The sequence below is a fragment of the Pleurodeles waltl genome, chromosome 3_1, assembly GCF_031143425.1.
Source record: "Pleurodeles waltl isolate 20211129_DDA chromosome 3_1, aPleWal1.hap1.20221129, whole genome shotgun sequence".
Lineage (NCBI taxonomy): Eukaryota > Metazoa > Chordata > Amphibia > Caudata > Salamandridae > Pleurodeles > Pleurodeles waltl.
Window position 1 is genome coordinate 1897853521 of NC_090440.1, and position 23625 is coordinate 1897877145.

Sequence of the window (23625 nt, forward strand, 5' to 3'; positions counted from 1 at the left end):
CTAGAGAAATGTGCACAACTTCACCCACTTAACACTCTCAAGAAACTACAGTCTTTACTTGGTTTCTTTAATTTTGGCAGAACAAACATTCCTGACTATGCACAACGTATCAAGCCACTTTATGACTTAATACGCCCAGATTTTTCTAGCAAACACTGGACAGTTGAAAACACATGCATCCTTAGGGAATTGCAACAGGACATGCTAGAAGCTAAACACTTGACAATAAAACACATTTGGTCATCAGAATAATTGCTGGTGCAACTGGGTTTACTTATGTCACCTTCAAGGAAGGCGACACAGTGCCCATAGCCTATAAATCACATTTATACTCCAATGCAGAACAATGTTTTGCACCCACAGAAAAATTCTGACTGCAGTTCAAAAGGCTGTCATTAAGGAGAGGCCACTTGCCCAAGGAAAACGCGTCATTATCGTTACCGCAGTGCCAGCCTTAGAGGCCGTCACCAAAGCAAGCGTTCCTAATGCTAAAGCATTACATTCACGTTGGATTCAGTGAGCAACCTCCCTGACTGCCACTGATGTTGATTACATCTTTGATCCAAAACTCCAGACACAAGAATTTCTCCAATATGAACAGCAGTACCCCGCTCCTCTAGATAGCTTGCCTATTGACAGATACCGTACTGTCATCTACACTGGTTGTTCAGCTCAACCAGCTGTAGGCACCAAACATCAGTACTCAGCCGCTTGCGCATCTGTGAGTGGTTTGATGAAGGATGGAGTTTTCCACCCTCACAATACCTAAACGCAGGCCTACACGCAGACCCTAGGGGACTGCGCAGCTCAGTTAGCTGAACTAAAATCCCTTATTTTAGCGCTAGAACGCACAGAGCCAGGATGGCTGACTTTAATTGTCTGCAACTCATACTACTGCGTCCAATCCTACAATGATTATCTTAATCATTGGAAGTTGAACGGGTTTAGAGATTTCATAGGGAACACCATAAAACACAAAACATTGTAGGGGAGGATGACTGATCTTAAGGATAAGTTACCGTGTGTCCATGTAGTACATACATTGGGCCACCAACATGTAGGAGTACACGTTATCGGCAACACTTTGGCTGACGAAGCAGCCAAATCCGCAGTTGCTACGGCTTCTGTGGCTGCAGTGACTCGTTCTCATACAAGATTGGATAATGAAATTCTGACTGCCGTGAAAGCTTCGGCTGAAGGCAACTTACTTCCAAAAGGATACCCTACTAAATATTCTTACCACATCAGTGCACAGAATGTTGCCTGTGTAACACTTTGTGGGGTTGAAAGTCAAGCAATCCCCAACCAAGACCAGAGATTAGATCTAGTAAAAGCAGCGCATGAGTGTCGCTTCTGCCCATACTGGTATTTTGGCCACAGTAACACTCTTGCAGAATAGATTCTAGTGGCCAGGTCTATACAAACAGACAAAGCAATACATCCTTTGTTGTGACATTTGCGAGCAAATTAAGGGCTCGGACATCAAACGCCCACCACAGTCATCCCTCTTAGTGTCCAGCAGGCTACTACAATGGGTGTACCTGGACCATTGCGGTCCACTTCAACCTGATGGTGCATACAAATGCATCTTAGGCGCTGTTGATTCTTGTTCTAGATTACTGTGAGTATGACCTCAGTGGTCGGCTGACGCTCAAACTGTTATAAAAGACTTGCTGATCTTTATTGGTACATATGCGGCTGCAGCATTCCATTCGAACCAGGGACCTGCATTTGCCCTTTAAGACATTCAGGGACACCCTGGGGATGATGGGTGTTGAACTCCATTACTCCTCACCATACCATCCCAAGCGGATGTTGTGGAGAGGCGGAACCGTGATCTAAAGCAGTCCTTGAGTATTAGGTTCTGGCAGCAGCTGGCTTCATCACCTATATTGGGTCTAGAGAGCACTAAATAATCTGCCAAGACGGTCCTTGGGGGGGGGGACGCACTCCCTATGAGGTTCTCTTTGGGATACCTATGTATGTCCCAGATCTTGATGGCCCTGGTTTGGTGGCAACAGACACACCTTTTGACATAAATGAACGACTCACTTTCTTACAGGAGCTTCAGCAATTTCGTGATGATAATTCATCCGCCAGTGCTGCCACTTTAGGAATAAGGGAATTACCAACAACTTTAACTGGCTGGATTCCGAAAGTTGGGGATCTGGTTTGTGAGAATATCGCTGTGAAGAAGGAATTCGGTCCATCCTACAGAGCACCAGTCCCAGTCTTGGGAGTGCAAGGTACCAGAACTGTCATCTTACTACCACTGCCTGGTACCAGAACAAACAGATTCATTTCCATTGATGACACGGAAGTTCACCATGTAGCTGATACTGCACAGTAGACCTAGAGGTCCCTTGGGTAGTTCCCGATTCCCTCTCGCTACCCAAGAGGGCATACCTCTTCAAAGCAGACTCAACATCGCTACTTTGGACTACATAACGATGTCCAATGATGTTTCAAGCACCACCTCGACCATGTGGAGGGTGGAAAATGAGCTCTTGTTGATTCCACTTACCGCATCAACGACAGCTCCTGTCCAAGATTTGGCTGTTTTTTATACCAACACTAGACAGACTGAAGACACAGTCTACCATGAGCCTCCACGTGAAGTGGATCAATCTACCAATAATGCACCTGCTCCTGTTTTTGCGGAGACTGCCTCTGGTTATTTCGTTGGCATTGATGACTTTTCTTCAGACTCATCCACTCCAGTAATTGAAAATATTTCAAAGACACGTAAGCTGTACCTATGGCTTAGAAATACTTATTTAATACACCCATGGAACTATTTATGGTTCTGCCTGGCATTTTTGGCATTGTTTTTATGGATTGGTTTTGTGACTGTTTTCTCTTTGCTCATAAATGGTCATTACATTCCTGAACGCTCCTCTGTAGAGCCTGTGTATGAAGTCTTAACTCCATATCATTCCTCACATAAGGTCCGCAGAGACTTGTCCCTTGTGAACATTTCAGCTGTACCACTTCCTGATGGGATGGTGTGGGACAGCGTTCCATTTGATATATACAGGCCTACTGAGGTCATTCAAATTCCATATGTATTTAAAATATCTATCAATCAATCAATGAATCAAAAAATTTGTTAGAGCTCGCTACTCACCCGTGAGGGTCTCAAGGCGCTGTGGCAGGGGTCTATGACAGATGTTATTACACCTAGTGTTGTATCTGATGATTGGGATGTCCAGACAGTTGATTCTATGTTAACTGAAATGAAGGACTATTCAGTGTTTGAAAGTGATGATGTATATGTAAATACAATGAATTATGGGGAAATGTTCTGCTACAATAATTGGGGACATTACTACCTGCACCGTACAACTAGACACAGACCAGTACTTAACTACACACAGTGGGAACATTGCTCGACATCACCAGTGGGGAGCCCAAAAAACTATTCAAAGAAATTCACTTATTTTTCTTGGCATGACACAAAACATTCTGAGTCATATTTTTTTTCAAATTCCCTCCTTCAAAAATTAGAAAGATTTTGCTAACTGACACATAACTGATTTAGTCAGACTCCTTTGTTTCCCGTCTTGCAGTTGAAGGTTACGAATACTGTAAGAACACTGTTGATCTAAAGAGTGTATGGAGAACACAGGATTGGCAAATACAGGGTAGGGAAGCTTTATTTAGATCATGCCTGATTCCTGTGCAAATGATCTTTTTAAATGACACCATTCAACAGACATCCTGTCTAGGGTTAGCAAAAACAAAAGAAATAAACACGCCCAGTTTCCCCACACCGGCGAATATTTTTAATTGGCAATTCTTCCTGAATGTCACAGAGAAAGAGCTAGATGCAAAGGTTCACGATGATACTTATAATTCTTCACTTTCCAGTCCCGGCTGGTGGTTAATTTGGCCAATAGACACCAATGGATTACAGGTGCGTTTTTTTTATTTTTATTCCTCAGTGGGGTTCAAGAATAGCCGGCCAGACCCTCGCCTTGTCTCTGGTCAACACACGGGTATAGTTACAACATACAGTGTGGGTAAACTGTGCCAACAATGGGTACAGTCAGCCGCAGTAAAAGAAAATCTTAAAACTCTTTCTGAAGATGTAGACTTGCAGGACTTTTTGTTAGGTCCTAGGAAACAGCACACTAAAAGATTCATCTATGCTATGTATAATGAGATCTGGAAGCTTTCTCATACAGAAGCTGCTGCATGTTTAAAGCACATAGATAAGGAAAACTTAGAAACGGCTTTGGCTGTTGGCGATAACTCCATGAATACATTGTCCAACAAGATTTATTCACCGACAAACATAGTGTCGTCTGCGTTAGACATCATTCAGACGGACATGTCCCGTTTATACCACAGACAAAGTTAGCTGCGTTCCATTATGCAGCTAGGTTGGACGTTACAATCATTAAAAAATGGACGTATTCCATGGAAGTACATTAACGGTAGTGAATTGTTCACTGCTTTTAATTTATTCAGGGCACAGCAGACAATGGCTAAAAGAGAAGTGAGTTTCACCATGCTTCACATAGAGAAGTTAGTAAAGTTGCCTTTCAAGGTTGCAGAGAGTCCTTCAACAGGATTGCTCTTACATGGCATCATTAATCTGCCCATTTTGACTTTTCGGTTTTTGAAATGCCTGAAACATCTTGCCGTGGGCAGGTATGAGCGACTGGACGATAGCTATATTAAGGAAGAGTGGGAGTTGCCCTTTGATTACAAATGCCTGAATGGCGAAACAGAGGTCTTTCTTAGCGAAGCGAATGTGAGACTACTGTTAGTCATTCAATGATCTGCAAGCAGGTGTACCTTCGTGGCTTTTTAAATACGGGGGTCGCGTACTTGCCCTGTTTTCTGAAGTGTACTCCCGTCCCTTTGATTTCTGCAGCATTTCATGTACTTTCGAATGGAAGTTATGTGGTGCTGAGCGACCAAAGCTGTTGCGGTATGCGACCAGGAATTGCCTATGCAATTTCGTTCTCTAAGGTCCTTACATGTTGTGGAAATGTTTTATTCTGCCCCACACAACAGATAAAGGTATCAGCAATGTGGCCTCACGTTGATACTCTTAATGTAAATTATGACAAGCTGAGCTGACTAAAGGCGCTACTTTTTCAGAAACAGGTCGGGATGACATCAGCTAGAGAGACGTATGCTCTCCAGATAGTAAGATCATCAGCCGAGATACAATCCCTATTAAATACCAACTTCCCCAAGCCTTTTGCAGAACTGGTATCCAGAATTTTCAACGCCTCGAGCGCTGCGGGGATTGTCCATTTCTTTAAGGCTGTCTGGTCTGGATTTGTGTCCATCTTCCAGACTGTCTTCGGAGTCATCCCATCGGCCATCCACTCACTCTTTTCAAGTATGCTTGGCTGCTGTCCAATAATTTTGGCATTGATTGGCGGAATCCTGCTGCTATTTCTTCTGATTCGCAGTGGTTGTTTGTTTCCAGCTACACGAAGCAATGGAGCAGCTACCACCAGCTCAACTGTGCTGTGGATGCATAGTTCAGATCTTCTCTGCTTCCTTGCTGGAGGAATTGGAGCAAGATTGGTCATTGTCATTCCGACCACTCCTCTGGTGCATGCAGGCAGTCTTTTGTTGCGCGTGGTGCCTCTTAGAACACTTGCCCTACAGTTTGTCTTGCGGTCACGCCAGTGCATCCTGTGGACCAAGAGCTGCTGATTTCCCCAATGAGGGTTCAGTCACGGTCGTGCCCCTTGAGACTAAGGCTGATCCGCAAGGCCACTTATACTCCTTGCTGACTGAGTTGGCTCTCTATTCTATGGAGGATGGCACTACTGCAAGTGGACCTGCGCAAGAGACTGCTACGCACCTCTGCTCCGTGGATCCGTCTGCCCATCCTGTGGTCTATCTAACATCTGACGACTTGGCCTCCTTTTTGGAGTCCTTTCCATTCAGTGAATTCGGAGATGCTCTTCAAGATCATGACTATTGTTCCACAATTTGCTGATTTACTTTTTCCACCAAAAAAACAAGTTTACATTTATTGCCCTTACTTTGGCCTGCTGTGCTTGTCATGGTCGACATTCTATCTCTTCGTATGTTTTTTAGCTATTAATTTTAACATGTTTTAAGTATACCTTTTTAACTTTTTTTTTTAATGCTTCTAGTCCAGAGCAAATTTTAGCATTTGGATTCATTCACCTTCGGTGGCATCAAGTTATGGGGTCATACTTAATGGGGAGGGTGTAGTGAATCCGAGTTTGTTTTAATGGGATACAGGAGTTAGCTTAGCCTTTTGGCTTGCAGACTCGTGCCCCCGTCACCTAGTGACTTTTAACCTATTTAGCTTGCTCTGTTTTAGCGCATTTATTTAATTAAATCTTTTAAGATGGCTGCCTTGTTTATAGTTAGGCCATTGTTTTAGTTTGCGTTATCAGTGCCACCGCGCTAAGGCGTCAGTACTAAATGACAAAAGACAAGCAAACTGCAGGTGTTCACATTCAGTACTTTCACTCTTCATGCTTTCAAGGGAATTGTTTATATTAATTACTGTCCCAAGCACGCCTTGTTATTTATTGTTTGGGAACACACCTACATCAGGGGTCTAGTAGATCTGTATAAATAGTCCTCACTTAAGCAGAGAGTCAGAGGGATTCCGACCCAATGCCATTGATGCGGCACGTCGCCTTGACATTGACCTAGTCTTCGTATTCCTGCGAAGTCTGAGCTAGAGACCTCATTCCAAGGTAATAAGGGTTGGGGGCTCTTCTTATGGACATGGCATTGGCAGATTAGGTTTAACATACACAGCTTTCCTTTAGGTTAGAGGTTAGGCCTGTCATGATAGGGTATTAGCACACGTTACACACTTCATGTCATTACATATGAATGCAAGATGGTGGGGGTCTTTGTATTAATGACTCTTGTCTTTACCATTCTGTTTCCTGCACTGTTCATTATCCTAATCATTGCAGCCCATGCAACTTATCTGGAGTCCACAGAAGTAAAAAGGTTGGGAACCACTGACTTAGGTGGAATGTAAGGTAGCCTCTTGATTCCACAATCTTACTGTTCTGTGGTGAAGGTTCTAAGCTCTAGTCAGTAATAATTATCAATAATGGATACTGTCTTGCTCCTTTACTTGGACTAGCCAGTCCTATGCATCTCGTCAGGGAAACTGCATTATAAGTGCATGCAGAAATGCATAGATCTGGATCGGAGATAGTTTAACTGGCACATTTCAGATTACCCATTTTCCAAACAAATGCGGGATTATAGGCTTGCAATATAAGTACTCTTTCTCAGTTTTTTAAAATTCCTCTTTGAGTTTAGACCCAACAGTGCCCTCTATCAAAGAGCACCTAGCTTGGCATTTAGGCTGGACTGTTGTGATTGGTCAAGACTGATTTTCATATAGCTGGGTCCATACTAAGGGGCTGTGGTGTGCAAAATAATCATGAATTGGGAAGTGGCTGAGATTAATTCAAACATTAAATCCATCACTTTTTTGTATATCCATCAGTAACAAGGCAGTGTACTCCACCTACCATGCATTCCAAGACTAACTTCCGTTACTTCTGGTTGTCTCCACAACAACTCTTAACTCATGATCTTTTGTTCTAGAGCCACAATTCAGATGGAATATATTTATCTCTTTTAGTGCTTTCTTAAATGGCTTACAATATCTGCAGCTCCCTCGTTTTCCATCTTTTAAGTATACACATGTAATCCCTCCCATACCCTAATAAGGTTTCTGAAACATACAATGACCATCTTTGAAAGTTTTAACCTCCAGAAATAGAAACAATGTATTCAGTGTTGCTTTGCTTCTATTCTCTTATTACACAGGATCCTGACTGGCTCCTATGACAAAACTGCTCGCATATGGTCCCTCGAGGGGAAACCTATCATGACCCTCGCTGGACATACAGAAGTTGTAAAAGACATAGCTTGGGTGAAAAAAGGTGAGGCCAGCCTCTGTATTATCTTTCTTTTTATTTGCAAGATCCTTTGAAGCTTTTTAACCCTTTTGCACTTATCTGTGTGTGAGAGAGAGAGAGCAAATGCAAGTGTATCTTAACAAAATTATTTTGTATAAGGCATTCAATTTTTGTTACTTCCTGTTACACAGTTTGGTTGTTCTTAATAGTACAATGTATTTGAGGTGCCCAGGCAAATGTTTTTTTTTAATTGCATTTTATTGGCGCTTCCCCTTAAAGACACATTCCAAATCCCATTGATAATTCCACTTCACAAAGAAACAGGAACTTTCATCAATTATCAGTTGAGCTGAAGTTTACCCTATCTCACTTAGTTTTCTTGGAGAAGGGCAATTTCCATCTAGTTGAAAAAGGTAAACCGCTTAAAATGGATGACCTTCCACTAGTAAGAGAATTTCGACCGTGGCACCACCCAGGTGTGATTACACTTGAAAAGAGTTTATGATCTACAAGTCCAACTATAAAATGCTTTAGCAATATATAGTGAAGAACATAATCCTCTTTTCCTCATTAAGCCGATCCCAGTTAAATAGCGTCCTCCCCCATACACCCTTTAGTCATGTCTTCGGATCACTGAAGTAGTGTCACACACCAGAATGCCTGTATAAGGCAGTGGGCTTATATGAGGCCTCCTGGAAAAAATGAATAGGAGAATAGTGTATGGTGAGTAAAGCCTCACAAATTATAGCAGTTCAATGAAGTTTTACAAGTCCCACCCATTGTACAAGGCAAGGCCCTCAAATGAGATCAAAGCACATTTTGAGTGTTGTGATATCACTGTTTGGATTGCTGCTAATTTGTTTAGATTTGTCTTCTCTGTCCTTATGTTTTCCCATGCCCTTCATTTATCTCTTTTCTCTACTCCGTAGTCCTCTTGCTCCCTCCCCCTTTGTCAGTTTTCTCTCTCCACTTGTCTCTTGGGCTGTTTGTCCATTCTCTTTCTGATGGGTTTTCACCAGTAGTCTTTACCTGTACTGGATAACCTTTTCTATCGCAGATAATATTTGCCGAATATTTTTAAATGTTTCATCACTTTAGTGCCTCAGACTGACAACTACCTTTTCAACTTCATGTTTCTAATACATGCTAATCACACAAAATCTTTTACTAGGATACACTTTAGTGCTTTAAAAAAGGAGTTCCAGAAATGTTGAGTCTTGATTTTTTTTCTTCAAATAATCATGCTTCTTCCTCCTCATCTTCTGAATCCATACAGGCGCTAAATTTAGCCTCTTGCAATATCTCCTCTAGAGTTGCAGGTGGCTGTCTCCAGTCATGACTTGAGTTCTGCATCTGATTTATGTAAGACGTCGCTGTATGCATTGACATTTATTCATTTATTTTCAGCGCCCTTGATTGGCTAACTGGCACGCCTCTCTTTTTGTGTTTACCAAATTTTCGTCAGAGTTCTAACTTTTGACTGTTGCCATGTTACCCCTCCAAGATATCAGGAGTCCAACTGTGCTATTTCTATCACATGCAGAGGTTGTTCTCAAAGTTATAGTGTCTGTCTTTGGAGTTTGGACCCCAGACATGACTGGGGTCCTCAACAGAAGTATGACCTCATATATTCCATCCGGATAAATGACAGGGAAGTCAAGCTCTTCAGAATAGTTTTCGTCACATCAAGACTGTCCCCATTCCAGATCCTCAGCAGATAAGTCACTGAGACAAGACCATTCCAAGGATAAATCTGCTTGGAGAAAAATAAATTAATTGAGTCCTACGTCTTCTGAGGTCTCCTTCTTAGGACAGGTCAAAAGTCTGCCAAAGGTTCTCTGTTTCATGTAGAGTAGTCAATTACCAGTGTTTTTCTTGCCTCAGCACCCTGCCAAGGGGGAGTAGATGCTGGCTCGTTTAGACCGTTTCCGGGCACTGAGCCTGCACACTGACAGGGCCATTGTGTGAACAGTAAGCTCTTCCTTGGCCTTTCTGATACCAAGAAGGACAAGGTGGCCCAGAAGAGAATTATTTCTGTTGAATTGACCTAAGCATTAACTTGTCCTTTGCCCATGCCAAGATGTAACCTCTGGCAGGCTCCTGAGCACATGCTATTGAGCTAAACCCACCTCTGTGTCTTTGCCCACGGGTGTTCCTCTTCTGGATACCTGTCAGGCTTCAATTAAGTCAGCAGAGATGGTTATTTTGATATGTCAACACTGCAAGAGTTTTTTGTGTGATAACCTAGTCTGACCGCCTATGTGGTGGTACTAGCTTAGATACTGATTCACAGGGTGCAAAACTTGCAGCTAGAAATACCTATCAGAAGATAAGCTATTTCTATTTGGTAACTATTTCTGATGGATACTGCACGACATATGCCTTTACTGCGTGATCACCCCAGAATTTTCACCTTTGCTCGACCTTAAATTTTTGCTGGCTTTAGAGCTCTGTGCACATTTTTGCAGGTGACCAGTAGTACAGAACCTGTTGAATTGACATACTCATAAATGGTATACTTAACATGACTATAAGACCCTAGTATATGGTACAAAATGTACTCCAGGCCTTAGCTTTAAATGCCACTATTCGACAGCAGCACTTATTGTGCCATCAGTTAGTGGCAGTGTAGACATGCCTTCAGGTCTACCACTGCAGCTTGACTGTAACAGTACAAAACATGCACTGCGACCTGTCAAAATAAACCCTTTTAACAGTTAAAAACCTCCCTTTTAAAATCAGAATGTCACCCCTCTGTGAGCCTTGTAACCCACAAAGTAGAATGCACAGTATTTAAAAGTGGGACATATGCCTGCGGACTAGATCTCCCCCTGAGTTGAGGGTGCCCAGCTGGGGAGTGTCCGGGTCCTGGCGGAGGGTGTGCGGGAAGCTCTTCTGGACCCGCGTGGTGGAGGGTCTCACTCCCTGCTGCAGTTGGGGTGGGTGCTGGGCCCTGTTGGTGTCTGGGCCCTTATGGATCTGGCCAGGGGTGGCCCTGCTGGACTGGGCCCCTGTATTTGCTCACCCCTCTCCCTCCTTTGACCCCAGGGGAGACATTGCTGTTTGGGGGCTGCCCCATCTGAGTGTTGCGAGCGGCCTTGGGGACTTGGACTGGGCCGCGCAACTGCATGGAGGAGGATAACGGTTGGTGGGGCCCGCCGTAGCGCTCCTTCTGCTCTCCTGCAGCGCATGCCCCAATATGTCTTGATGGTAGTGGCCCTCTGGCCTGGACTGAGATGCTGGGGGGCCCTAAAACCCTGTTGGGTTAGAGGCAACGCCGGTCCCCTCCGCTACATGTAGAATTTTGCTGCCTGGGCCCTGTGGGTCTGCGCCTGGCTGCGTGCCTGGACCTAAGAAATCATCTGCCTCCAGGATCAACAAATAGAACTGCAGTCCCATGCAAAAGACTTGGAGAATCGCTCCATGTGGAATAACATCCGCATCAAGGGAGTCCCCTCGGTGGCAGAGGGTAAGGACTTGGAGGCCTATGTAAGCTTTATTCTAGGGGAAGCGACGCTGCCAGTCATTAAATTTGATTGCCTACACAGGGTGGGTCTGCTGCGCCTGTCTCCGGCCCTCCTGGATACATGACTGTCTTGAAGGAAAACATTTTCCGCAGAGCTCGGGAGCTAAATCACCTCCGCTTTTGAGACAATGCCTCGCTGTTGTACCAGGACCTCGCTGCTATCACCCTTCAGAAAAGGAGGGATTTTTGGCTTGTGACTGCACACGTAAGTAATGCGGGGATCTCCTACTCATGGGGTCACCCTTTCTGCATTATCTTTCATTATGAGGGTAAGCTTTACCAAACGGGGTACACAAGGGAAGTCTGAGAGGTGCTCGGCTTAACGGAGCCAGATAGGGAGACTACCCCAACGAAGCCTCGCCCACAGGTGTCCACTAGGCACAAGTGCAAGCAGAAGGCCAAGTAACTATTAGTGGGGCTCAGACCCGACCGCTATGGCTTTGGAGCAAAAACCAGTCTTGGCCACACTGATTGGCGATCCTGAGCATGAAGCCCCGCCCTGACCGGCCCTTACCACTTGGTAGCTGGATGCAGGAGGGAATGGCAGGTGGCAGTGGGGACGGGGTGTGCATCACTGGAGAGCGATATGGAACTTGCCTTTGCATCCAAGCTGGAGCTCTGTCTCAATGTGACAGGCGAATTGTCCCCCTGATCCATTGGGGCCACATCTTATTGACTTTGCCATACTGTATGATTTATTCCAGTGTTTCATTTGGTTCTGTTGGTTGAGTTTGATTGAGGTGTTTGTGTATAACCTATCCCTGTGTTATATTCTGTTCACTAGTGCAGTGACCGGGCGTCTAGGGTTGGGCAGACTGGGCTCAAGCGGGGCACGTCGCCGCTTAAAGTGGCCTCTGTGCACATCTAGCTTTTTTCCCTAGAACCCTTGGACCTGAAACTCCTCAGTTTAAATGTAAGGGGGATCAACAATCCCGCCAAGCGCCTCGCTGTTCTATTCCTCCTGGAGCATTCGGGGGTGGATATATGCCTCCTCAGGTGGCTCACCTGCTTTCAAAAGATGTGTATAGAATGCGTTCCTGCCGCTTCCCTAAACAAATTTGGTCATCGGGTCCAGCAAAGAAAGGCTGAGTGGCCCTCCTCTCGCATCGGTTTAAGGGAGGAAATCCTATCGACCATGGGGGTGGAGTACGGGGCCACCTACTAGCCTTAAACCTAGTGCTAGGATCGCTCAAAATGACCCTGACATTTACGTGCCCAACAAGCACCAAGAAACATTATTAACCTCTTTCCTTGCACCAGTACTACAGACACCAGGTGCAGCGATATTCATAAACTCAACTCAGTAATGGATATGCACTTATATCAGGACAGCAGTATGGGCAGGGAGGAGCAATATCCAATGCGGGGCTCCAGTGGCTCGCTGCTTACGTGTGGCGTGACCTCCACCCTAAGAGCTGTGACTACACCATTTTTCAGCCGTGCATAAAGCCTATGCTTGAATTGATTACTTCTTAGCCATCCCCACCCTCTTGGCACTAGTAGAAGCCAACACCATTACGACACGATCCCTGTCGGACCATGCTTCACTGCACCTGTCAGTGTGGGTACCCAAGTCCCGATTGGCGAGATCACCCTGGCGACTGCAGGACAATCTTTTGCACTCCCAGGCCAACTTCACTACTCTTAAAAAGCAATAACGATATACCTACAGGCAAATTACATGGGGGTCACACCGCTCGCCTCAACCTGGGAAGTCCTGAAGTTGGTTATTAGGGGGTAACTGATTGCAATATCAGCGGCAGACAACCGCCGCAGGAGGGAGAAAAGAGAGGCTCTAGAAAAAGAGGTGGCAGACTTGGAGTCCACACACAAACAAACGGAAGGACATGAAAAAAGCCGGTCTCCTCCTTAAAAGTCTTGATCATGATCGGGCAGAGTACGCAATACTGCGTCTTAAGCATAAATTCTACCTACATGGCAACCGTCAGGGGCATATGCTTGCACCGTTTGTGGAGCCAGGTCCTCGCCGGAGAAATCAAAACGATTTGTACCAGCCCTTCCACCACTATGGAGACTGCGGAGGAGGCCGCAGAGGCATTTTGGGCCTTCTATAGCATTTTGTATACAACAACAGACAGCCCATGTGGTGATTTAATGACTTACTTTGCGGAACGGAGCTCACACCCCTACCCGACAACGAGGCAACAGCACTAGATGACCTCATCCGCTTAGAGTAGGTGATCTCCACCATAGTCTGCCTGAAGGCTACCGACCCTGACGGGTTTACTGCCTAGTTTTCTAAAACTTTTTGCTCTGAATTAACACCATAGCTAAACAAGCTAACTCTTTTGTTGACACAGGCTCCATCACAGGGCCCATGGGAGAGGCCACCATTTTGGTGATACCTGAGCCTGGTAAAAACTCTGCCTTGTGCAGGTCTTACCGTCCAGTTTCCTTCTTGGTCTTAGATGCTAAACATTTCGCTAGCATCTTAGCGTAATACCTTAACCCCTTAATACCCGGACTAATTGACTCTGACCAAGCGTGATTCATATCGACCCAGCAGACAGAGGACAACACTAAATGAATCCTACACTTAATTGATAAAATACACCGTTCAAGACTGGAAGTGCTTTTAATAGCTATTGATGTGGAAAAAGTGCTTGACCAGGTGTAAGGAAATGCCTCCTTGGCATGGTTACCCCCTGACTTTTTGCCTTTGCTGATGCTATGTTTTGAATTGAAAGTGTGCTGAGGCCTGCTAACCAGGCCCCAGCACCAGTGTTCTTTCCCTAACCTGTACTTTTGATTCCACAATTGGCACACCCTGGCATCCAGATAAGTCCCTTGTAACTGGTACCTCTGGTACCAAGGGCCCTGATGCCAGGGAAGGTCTCTAAGGGCTGCAGCATGTATTATGCCACCCTAAGAGACCCCTCACCCAGCACAGACACACTGCTTACCAGCTTGTGTGTGCTAGTGAGAACAAAATGAGTAAGTCGACATGGCACTCCCCTCAGGGTGCCATGCCAGCCTCTCACTGCCTATGCAGTATAGGTAAGACACCCCTCTAGCAGGCCTTACAGCCCTAAAGCAGGGTGCACTATACCATAGGTGAGGGTACCAGTGCATGAGCACTGTACCCCTACAGTGTCTAAGCAAAACCTTAGACATTGTAAGTGCAGGGTAGCCATAAGAGTATATGGTCTGGGAGTCTGTTTTACACGAACTCCACAGCACCATAATGGCTACACTGAAAACTGGGAAGTTTGGTATCAAACTTCTCAGCACAATAAATGCACACTGATGCCAGTGTACATTTTATTGTAAAATACACCACAGAGGGCACCTTAGAGGTGCCCCCTGAAACTTAACCGACTATCTGTGTAGGCTGACTGGTTCCAGCAGCCTGCCACACTAGAGACATGTTGCTGGCCCCATGGGGAGAGTGCCTTTGTCACTCTGAGGCCAGTAACAAAGCCTGCACTGGGTGGAGATGCTAACACCTCCCCCAGGCAGGAGCTGTAACACCTGGCGGTGAGCCTCAAAGGCTCACCCCTTTGTCACAGCACCACAGGACACTCCAGCTAGTGGAGTTGCCCGCCCCCTCCGGCCCCGGCCCCCACTTTTGGCGGCAAGGCCGGAGAAAATAATGAGAATAACAAGGAGGAGTCACTGGCCAGTCAGGACAGCCCCTAAGGTGTCCTGAGCTGAGGTGACATTAACTTTTAGAAATCCTCCATCTTGCAGATGGAGGATTCCCCCAATAGGATTAGGGATGTGACCCCCTCCCCTTGGGAGGGGGCACAAAGATGGTGTACTCACCCTCAGGGCTAGTAGCCATTGGCTACTAACCCCCCAGACCTAAACACGCCCTTAAATTTAGTATTTAAGGGCTCTCCCTGAACCTAGAAACTAGATTCCTGCAACAACAAGAAGAAGGACTGCCTAGCTGAAAACCCCTGCAGAGGAAGACTAGAAGACAACAACTGCCTTGGCTCCAGAAACTCACCGGCCTGTCTCCTGCCTTCCAAAGAACTCTGCTCCAGCGACGCCTTCCAAAGGGACCAGCGACCTCTGAGGACTGCCCTGCTTCGACGACGACAAGAAACTCCCGAGGACAGCGGACCTGCTCCAAAAAGACTGCAACTTTATCCAAAGGAGCAGCTTTAAAGAACCCTGCAATCTCCCCGCAAGAAGCGTGAGACTTGCAACACTGCACCCGGCGACCCGGACTCGGCTGGTGGAGAACCAACACCTCAGGGAGGACCCCCGGACTACTCTACGACTGTGAGTACCAAAACCTGTCCCCCCTGAGCCCCCACAGCGCCGCCTGCAGAGGGAATCCCGAGGCTTCCCCTGACCGCGACTCTCTGAAACCTAAGTCCCGACGCCTGGAAAAGACCCTGCACCCGCAGCCCCCAGGACCTGAAGGACCGGACTTTCACTGCAGAAGTGACCCCCAGGAGTCCCTCTCCCTTGCCCAAGTGGAGGTTTCCCCGAGGAAGCCCCCCCTTGCCTGCCTGCAGCGCTGAAGAGATCCCTTGATCTCTCATTGACTTCCATTGCGAACCCGACGCTTGTTCTAACACTGCACCCGGCCGCCCCCGCGCCGCTGAGGGTGAAATTTCTGTGTGGGCTTGTGTCCCCCCCGGTGCCCTACAAAACCCCCCTGGTCTGCCCTCCGAAGACGCGGGTACTTACCTGCTGGCAGACTGGAACCGGGGCACCCCCTTCTCTCCATTGAAGCCTATGCGTTTTGGGCACCACTTTGAACTCTGCACCTGACCGGCCCTGAGCTGCTGGTGTGGTAACTTTGGGGTTGCTCTGAACCCCCAACGGTGGGCTACCTTGGACCAAGAACTGAACCCTGTAAGTGTCTTACTTACCTGGTAATACTAACAAAAACTTACCTCCCCCAGGAACTGTGAAAATTGCACTGTGTCCACTTTTAAAAATAGCTATTTGTGAATAACTTGAAAAGTATACATGCAATTGAAATGATTCAAAGTTCCTAATGTACTTAACCTGCAATACCTTTCAAACAAGATATTACATGTTAAATTTGAACCTGTGGTTCTTAAAATAAACTAAGAAAATATATTTTTCTATACAAAACCTATTGGCTGGATTTGTCTCTGAGTGTGTGTACCTCATTTATTGTCTATGTGTATGTACAACAAATGCTTAACACTACTCCTTGGATAAGCCTACTGCTCGACCACACTACAACAAAATAGAGCATTAATATTATCTCTTTTTACCACTATTTTACCTCTAAGGGGAACCCTTGGACTCTGTGCATGCTATTCCTTACTTTGAAATAGCACATACAGAGCCAACTTCCTACATTGGTGGATCAGCGGTGGGGTACAAGACTTTGCATTTGCTGGACTACTCAGCCAATACCTGATCACACAACAAATTCCAAAATTGTCATTAGAAATTGATTTTTGCAATTTGAAAAGTTTTCTAAATTCTTTAAAGTCCTGCTAGGGCCTTGTGTTAGTCCCTGTTAGCATTTCTTTTAGAGTTTAAAAGTTTGTAAAAGTTTGAATTAGATTCTAGAACCAGTTTAGTTTCTTAAAAAGTATTCCAACTTTTAGAAGCATAATGTCTAGCACAGATGTGAATGTGGTGGAACTCGACACCACACCTTACCTCCATCTCCAGATGAGAGAGCTAAGGTCACTCTGTAACATAAGAAAAATAACAATGGGCTCCAGACCTACCAAAGCACAGCTCCAGGAGCTGTTGGCAGAGTATGATAGAGCCAACCCCTCTGTGGATAACACCACAGAGGAAGATGATAGTGAACTGGAGGAAGAATCCCCTCCACCAGTCCTATCTAGGGAGAACAGGGCTTCTCAAGCCCTGACTCCAAAAATAATAGAGATGCTGGCTCCCTCACAGGAGGGTCCAACCTCTCTGAAATCACTGAGGATAACTCCAGTGAAGAGGACATCCAGTTAGCCAGGATGGCCAAAAGATTGGCTTTGGAAAAACAGATCCTAGCCATAGAAAGGGAAAGACAAGAGATGGGCCTAGGACCCATCAATGGTGGCAGCAACATAACTAGGGTCAGAGATTCTCCTGAAATGTTGAAAATCCCCAAAGGGATTGTAACTAAATATGAAGATGGTGATGATATCACCAAATGGTTCACAGCTTTTGAGAGGGCTTGTGAAACCAGAAAAGTGAACAAATCTCACTGGGGTGCTCTCCTTTGGGAAATGTTCACAGGAAAGTGTAGGGATAGACTCCTCACACTCTCTAAAAAAGATGCAGAATCTTATGACCTCATGAAGGGTACCCTGATTGAGGGCTTTGGATTCTCCACTGAGGAGTATAGGATTAGATTCAGGGGGGCTCAAAAATCCTCGAGCCAGACCTGGGTTGACTTTGTAGACTACTCAGTAAAAACACTAGATGGTTGGATTCAAGGAAATGGTGTAAATGATTATGATGGGCTGTACAATTTATTTGTGAAAGAACACCTATTAAGTAATTGTTTCAATGATAAACTGCATCAGCATCTGCTGGACCTAGGACCAATTTCTCCCCAAGAATTGGGAAAGAAGGCGGACCATTGGGTCAAGACTAGGGTGTCCAAAACTTCCACAGGGGGTGACCAAAAGAAAGGGGTCACAAAACCTCCCCAGGGGAAAGGTGGTGAGACAGCCAAAAATAAAAATAGTAAAGAGTCTTCTACAGGCCCCCAAAAACCTGCACAGGAGGGTGGGCCCAGAGCCTCTTCACAAAACAATCCTGGGTACAAGGGTAAAAACTTTGATCCCAAAAAGGCCTGGTGTCGTAGCTGTAGTCAGTCTGGACACCAAACTGGAGACCAGGCCTGTCCCAAGAAAGATACCACTTCTAACTCCCATCCAGCTAAAACTGGAATGGCCAGTCTCCAAGTGGGATCAACAGTGTGCCCAGAGCAAATCAGGTGTCACACTGAAGCTACATTAGTCTCTGAGGGTGGGGTGGATTTAGCCACACTGGCTGCCTGGCCCCCTAACATGCAAAAATACAGGCAGCAGCTCTTAATTAATGGGACAAGTGTAGAGGGCCTGAGGGATACAGGTGCCAGTGTCACTATGGTGACAGAGAAACTGGTTTCCCCTGGCCAATACCTGACTGGACAAACTTATCCAGTCACCAACGCTGACAATCAGACTAAAGTACATCCCATGGCTATGGTAACTTTAGAGTGGGGAGGGGTCAATGGCCTGAAACAGGTGGTGGTCTCCTCAAATATCCCAGTAGACTGTTTGCTTGGAAATGACCTGGAGTCCTCAGCATGGGCTGAGGTAGAACTGAAAACCCATGCAGCCATGCTGGGTATCCCTGAACTGGTGTGTGTCAAGACGAAGGCACAGTGCAAGGCACAGGGTGAAAAAGTAGAGCTGGAGTCTGGAAAAATGGCCCAGCCTACCAAGAGAAAAGGAGTCAGCTGGGAAACCAGCTGCAACACAACACCAAAAAGAGAACCTCTCTTCTCAGGAAGAAGTTCTGCCCTCTGAGGGAACTGAGCCTATGGAGCTGGAACCTTATCAGGTTGAGCTCTTGGGCCCAGGGGGACCCTCAAGGGAAGAGTTGTGTAAGGGACAAGAAACCTGTCCCTCTCTTGAAGGCCTTAGGCAGCAAGCTGCTGAACAGTCCAAAGGCAAGAAAAATGGAACACATAGGGTCTATTGGGAAGATGGACTCCTGTACACTGAGGCAAGAGATCCCAAACCTGGTGCCACTAGGAGAGTGGTAGTGCCTCAGGGTTTCAGAGAGTTTATTCTGACCTTAGCCCATGATATTCCCCTTGCTGGGCATTTGGGACAAACCAAGACGTGGGAGAGGTTAGTCAACCACTTCTACTGGCCCAATATGTCCCAGAAGGTTAAGGAGTTTTGCCTCTCCTGCCCCACCTGTCAAGCCAGTGGTAAGACAGGTGGGCATCCAAAGGCCCCCCTCATTCCACTTCCAGTGGTGGGGGTCCCCTTTGAAAGAGTGGGTGTGGACATAGTTGGTCCACTAGAACCTCCCACAGCCTCAGGAAATATGTACATCCTAGTAGTAGTGGATCATGCTACTAGGTATCCTGAAGCTATTCCCCTTAGGTCGTCTACTGCCCCTGCAGTAGCCAAGGCCCTCATTGGTATCTTTACCAGAGTGGGTTTCCCTAAGGAGGTGGTTTCTGACAGAGGTACCAACTTCATGTCAGCTTACCTAAAACACATGTGGAATGAGTGTGGAGTGACTTATAAATTCACTACACCATATCATCCACAAACTAATGGCCTTGTTGAGAGATTCAACAAGACATTAAAGGGCATGATCATGGGGCTCCCAGAAAAACTCAAAAGGAGATGGGATGTCCTCCTGCCATGTCTGCTTTTCACTTACAGAGAGGTGCCTCAGAAGGGAGTAGGATTCTCACCCTTTGAACTTCTGTTTGGCCACCCTGTAAGGGGACCACTTGCTCTTGTGAAAGAAGGCTGGGAGAGACCTCTTCATGAGCCTAAACAAGACATAGTGGACTATGTACTTGGCCTTCGCTCAAGGATGGCAGAGTACATGGAAAAGGCAAGTAAAAACCTTGAGGCCAGCCAACAACTCCAGAAGTTGTGGTATGACCAAAAGGCTGCACTGGTTGAATTTCAACCAGGGCAGAAAGTCTGGGTTCTGGAGCCTGTGGCTCCCAGGGCACTCCAGGACAAATGGAGTGGCCCTTACCCAGTACTAGAGAGGAAGAGTCAGGTCACCTACCTGGTGGACCTGGGCACAAGCAGGAGCCCCAAGAGGGTGATCCATGTGAACCGCCTTAAGCTCTTCCATGACAGGGCTGATGTAAATCTGTTGATGGTAACAGATGAGGACCAGGAAGCTGAGAGTGAACCTCTCCCTGATCTCCTCTCATCAGACCCTAAAGATGGCTCAGTAGATGGAGTGATCTACTCAGACACCCTCTCTAGCCAACAGCAGTCTGACTGCAGGAAGGTCCTGCAGCAGTTTGCTGAACTCTTTTCCCTAACCCCTGGTCAGACACACCTGTGTACCCATGATGTGGACACAGGAGACAGCATGCCTGTCAAAAACAAAATATTTAGACAGTCTGACCAAGTTAAGGAAAGCATCAAGGTGGAAGTCCACAAGATGCTGGAATTGGGAGTAATTGAGTACTCTGACAGCCCCTGGGCTAGCCCAGTGGTCTTAGTCCCCAAACCTCACACCAAAGAAGGAAAGAGAGAGATGAGGTTTTGTGTGGACTACAGAGGTCTCAACTCTGTCACCAAGACAGATGCCCACCCCATTCCTAGAGCTGATGAGCTAATAGACAAATTAGGGGCTGCCAAATTCTTAAGTACCTTTGACTTAACAGCAGGGTACTGGCAAATCAAAATGGCCCCTGGAGCAAAAGAAAAGACAGCATTCTCCACACCTGATGGGCATTATCAGTTCACTGTTATGCCCTTTGGTTTAAAGAATGCCCCTGCCACCTTCCAAAGGTTGGTGAATCAAGTCCTTGCTGGGCTGGAATCCTTTAGTGCAGCTTATCTTGATGATATTGCTGTCTTCAGCTCCACCTGGCAGGATCACCTGGTCCACCTGAAGAAGGTTTTGAAGGCTCTGTAATCTGCAGGCCTCTCTATCAAGGCATCCAAATGCCAGATAGGGCAGGGAACTGTGGTTTACTTGGGACACCTTGTAGGTGGAGGCCAAGTTCAGCCACTCCAGCCTAAGATCCAGACTATTCTGGACTGGGCAGCTCCAAAAACCCAGACTCAAGTCAGGGCATTCCTTGGCTTGACTGGGTACTACAGGAGGTTTGTGAAGGGATATGGATCCATTGTGACAGCCCTCACAGAACTCACCTCCAAGAAAATGCCCAAGAAAGTAAACTGGACTGTAGAATGCCAACAGGCCTTTGACACCCTGAAACAAGCTATGTGCACAGCACCAGTTCTAAAAGCTCCAGATTACTCCAAGCAGTTCATTGTGCAAACAGATGCCTCTGAACATGGGATAGGGGCAGTTTTGTCCCAAACAAATGATGATGGCCTTGACCAGCCTGTTGCTTTCATTAGCAGGAGGTTACTCCCCAGGGAGCAGCGTTGGAGTGCCATTGAGAGGGAGGCCTTTGCTGTGGTTTGGTCCCTGAAGAAGCTGAGACCATACCTCTTTGGTACTCACTTCCTAGTTCAGACTGACCACAGACCTCTCAGATGGCTGATGCAAATGAAAGGTGAAAATCCAAAACTGTTGAGGTGGTCCATCTCCCTACAGGGAATGGACTTTATAGTGGAACACAGACCTGGGACTGCCCATGCCAATGCAGATGGCCTTTCCAGGTTCTTCCACTTAGAAAATGAAGACTCTCTTGGGAAAGGTTAGTCTCATCCTCTTTCGTTTGGGGGGGGGTTGTGTAAGGAAATGCCTCCTTGGCCTGGTTGCCCCCTGACTTTTTGCCTTTGCTGATGCTATGTTTACAATTGAAAGTGTGCTGAGGCCTGCTAACCAGGCCCCAGCACCAGTGTTCTTTCCCTAACCTGTACTTTTGTATCCACAATTGGCTGACCCTGGCATCCAGATAAGTCCCTTGTAACTGGTACTTCTAGTACCAAGGGCCCTGATGCCAAGGAAGGTCTCTAAGGGCTGCAGCATGTCTTATGCCACCCTGGAGACCTCTCACTCAGCACAGACACACTGCTTGCCAGCTTGTGTGTGCTAGTGAGGACAAAACGAGTAAGTCGACATGGCACTCCCCTCAGGGTGCCATGCCAGCCTCTCACTGCCTATGCAGTATAGGTAAGACACCCCTCTAGCAGGCCTTACAGCCCTAAGGCAGGGTGCACTATACCATAGGTGAGGGTACCAGTGCATGAGCACTGTACCCCTACAGTGTCTAAGCAAAACCTTAGACATTGTAAGTGCAGGGTAGCCATAAGAGTATATGGTCTGGGAGTCTGTCAAACACGAACTCCACAGCACCATAATGGCTACACTGAAAACTGGGAAGTTTGGTATCAAACTTCTCAGCACAATAAATGCACACTGATGCCAGTGTACACTTTATTGTAAAATACACCACAGAGGGCACCTTAGAGGTGCCCCCTGAAACTTAACCGACTGTCTGTGTAGGCTGACTAGTTCCAGCAGCCTGCCACACCAGAGACGTGTTGCTGGCCCCATGGGGAGAGTGCCTTTGTCACTCTGAGGCCAGTAACAAAGCCTGCACTGGGTGGAGATGCTAACACCTCCCCCAGGCAGGAGCTGTGACACCTGGCGGTGAGCCTCAAAGGCTCACCCCTTTGTCACAGCCCAGCAGGGCACTCCAGCTTAGTGGAGTTGCCCGCCTCCTCCGGCCACGGCCCCCACTTTTGGCGGTAAGGCTGGAGGGAACAAAGAAAGCAACAAGGAGGAGTCACTGACCAGTCAGGACAGCCCCTAAGGTGTCCTGAGCTGAGGTGACTCTGACTTTTAGAAATCCTCCATCTTGCAGATGGAGGATTCCCCCAATAGGGTTAGGATTGTGACCCCCTCCCCTTGGGAGGAGGCACAAAGAGGGTGTACCCACCCTCAGGGCTAGTAGCCATTGGCTACTAACCCCCCAGACCTAAACACGCCCTTAAATTTAGTATTTAAGGGCTACCCTGAACCCTAGAAAATTAGATTCCTGCAACTACAAGAAGAAGGACTGCCTAGCTGAAAACCCCCTGCAGAGGAAGACCAGAAGAGGACAACTGCCTTGGCTCCAGAAACTCACCGGCCTGTCTCCTGCCTTCCAAAGATCCTGCTCCAGCGACGCCTTCCAAAGGGACCAGCGACCTCGACATCCTCTGAGGACTGCCCCTGCTTCGAAAAGACAAGAAACTCCCGAGGACAGCGGACCTGCTCCAAGAAAAGCTGCAACTTTGTTTCCAGCAGCTTTAAAGAACCCTGCAAGCTCCCCGCAAGAAGCGTGAGACTTGCAACACTGCACCCGGCGACCCCGACTCGGCTGGTGGCGATCCAACACCTCAGGAGGGACCCCAGGACTACTCTAAGACTGTGAGTACAAAAACCTGTCCCCCCTGAGCCCCCACAGCGCCGCCTGCAGAGGGAATCCCGAGGCTTCCCCTGACCGCGACTCTTTGAATCCTAAGTCCCGACACCTGGGAGAGACCCTGCACCCGCAGCCCCCAGGACCTGAAGGACCGGACTTTCACTGGAGGAGTGACCCCCAGGAGTCCCTCTCCC

At 46.9% G+C, this 23625-nt stretch overlaps 1 protein-coding gene across 1 annotated transcript in view; it reads left to right on the forward strand.

Moving 5' to 3' along the window:
- WDR12 (WD repeat domain 12) overlaps positions 1-23625 on the forward strand; it is a 247164-nt gene that overhangs the window by 68452 nt on the left and 155087 nt on the right. Inside the window, exon 5 of the mRNA XM_069226036.1 lies at positions 7813-7928. Coding sequence (XP_069082137.1) covers positions 7813-7928 — 116 coding nt within the window. The remainder of the gene's footprint in view (positions 1-7812; positions 7929-23625) is intronic.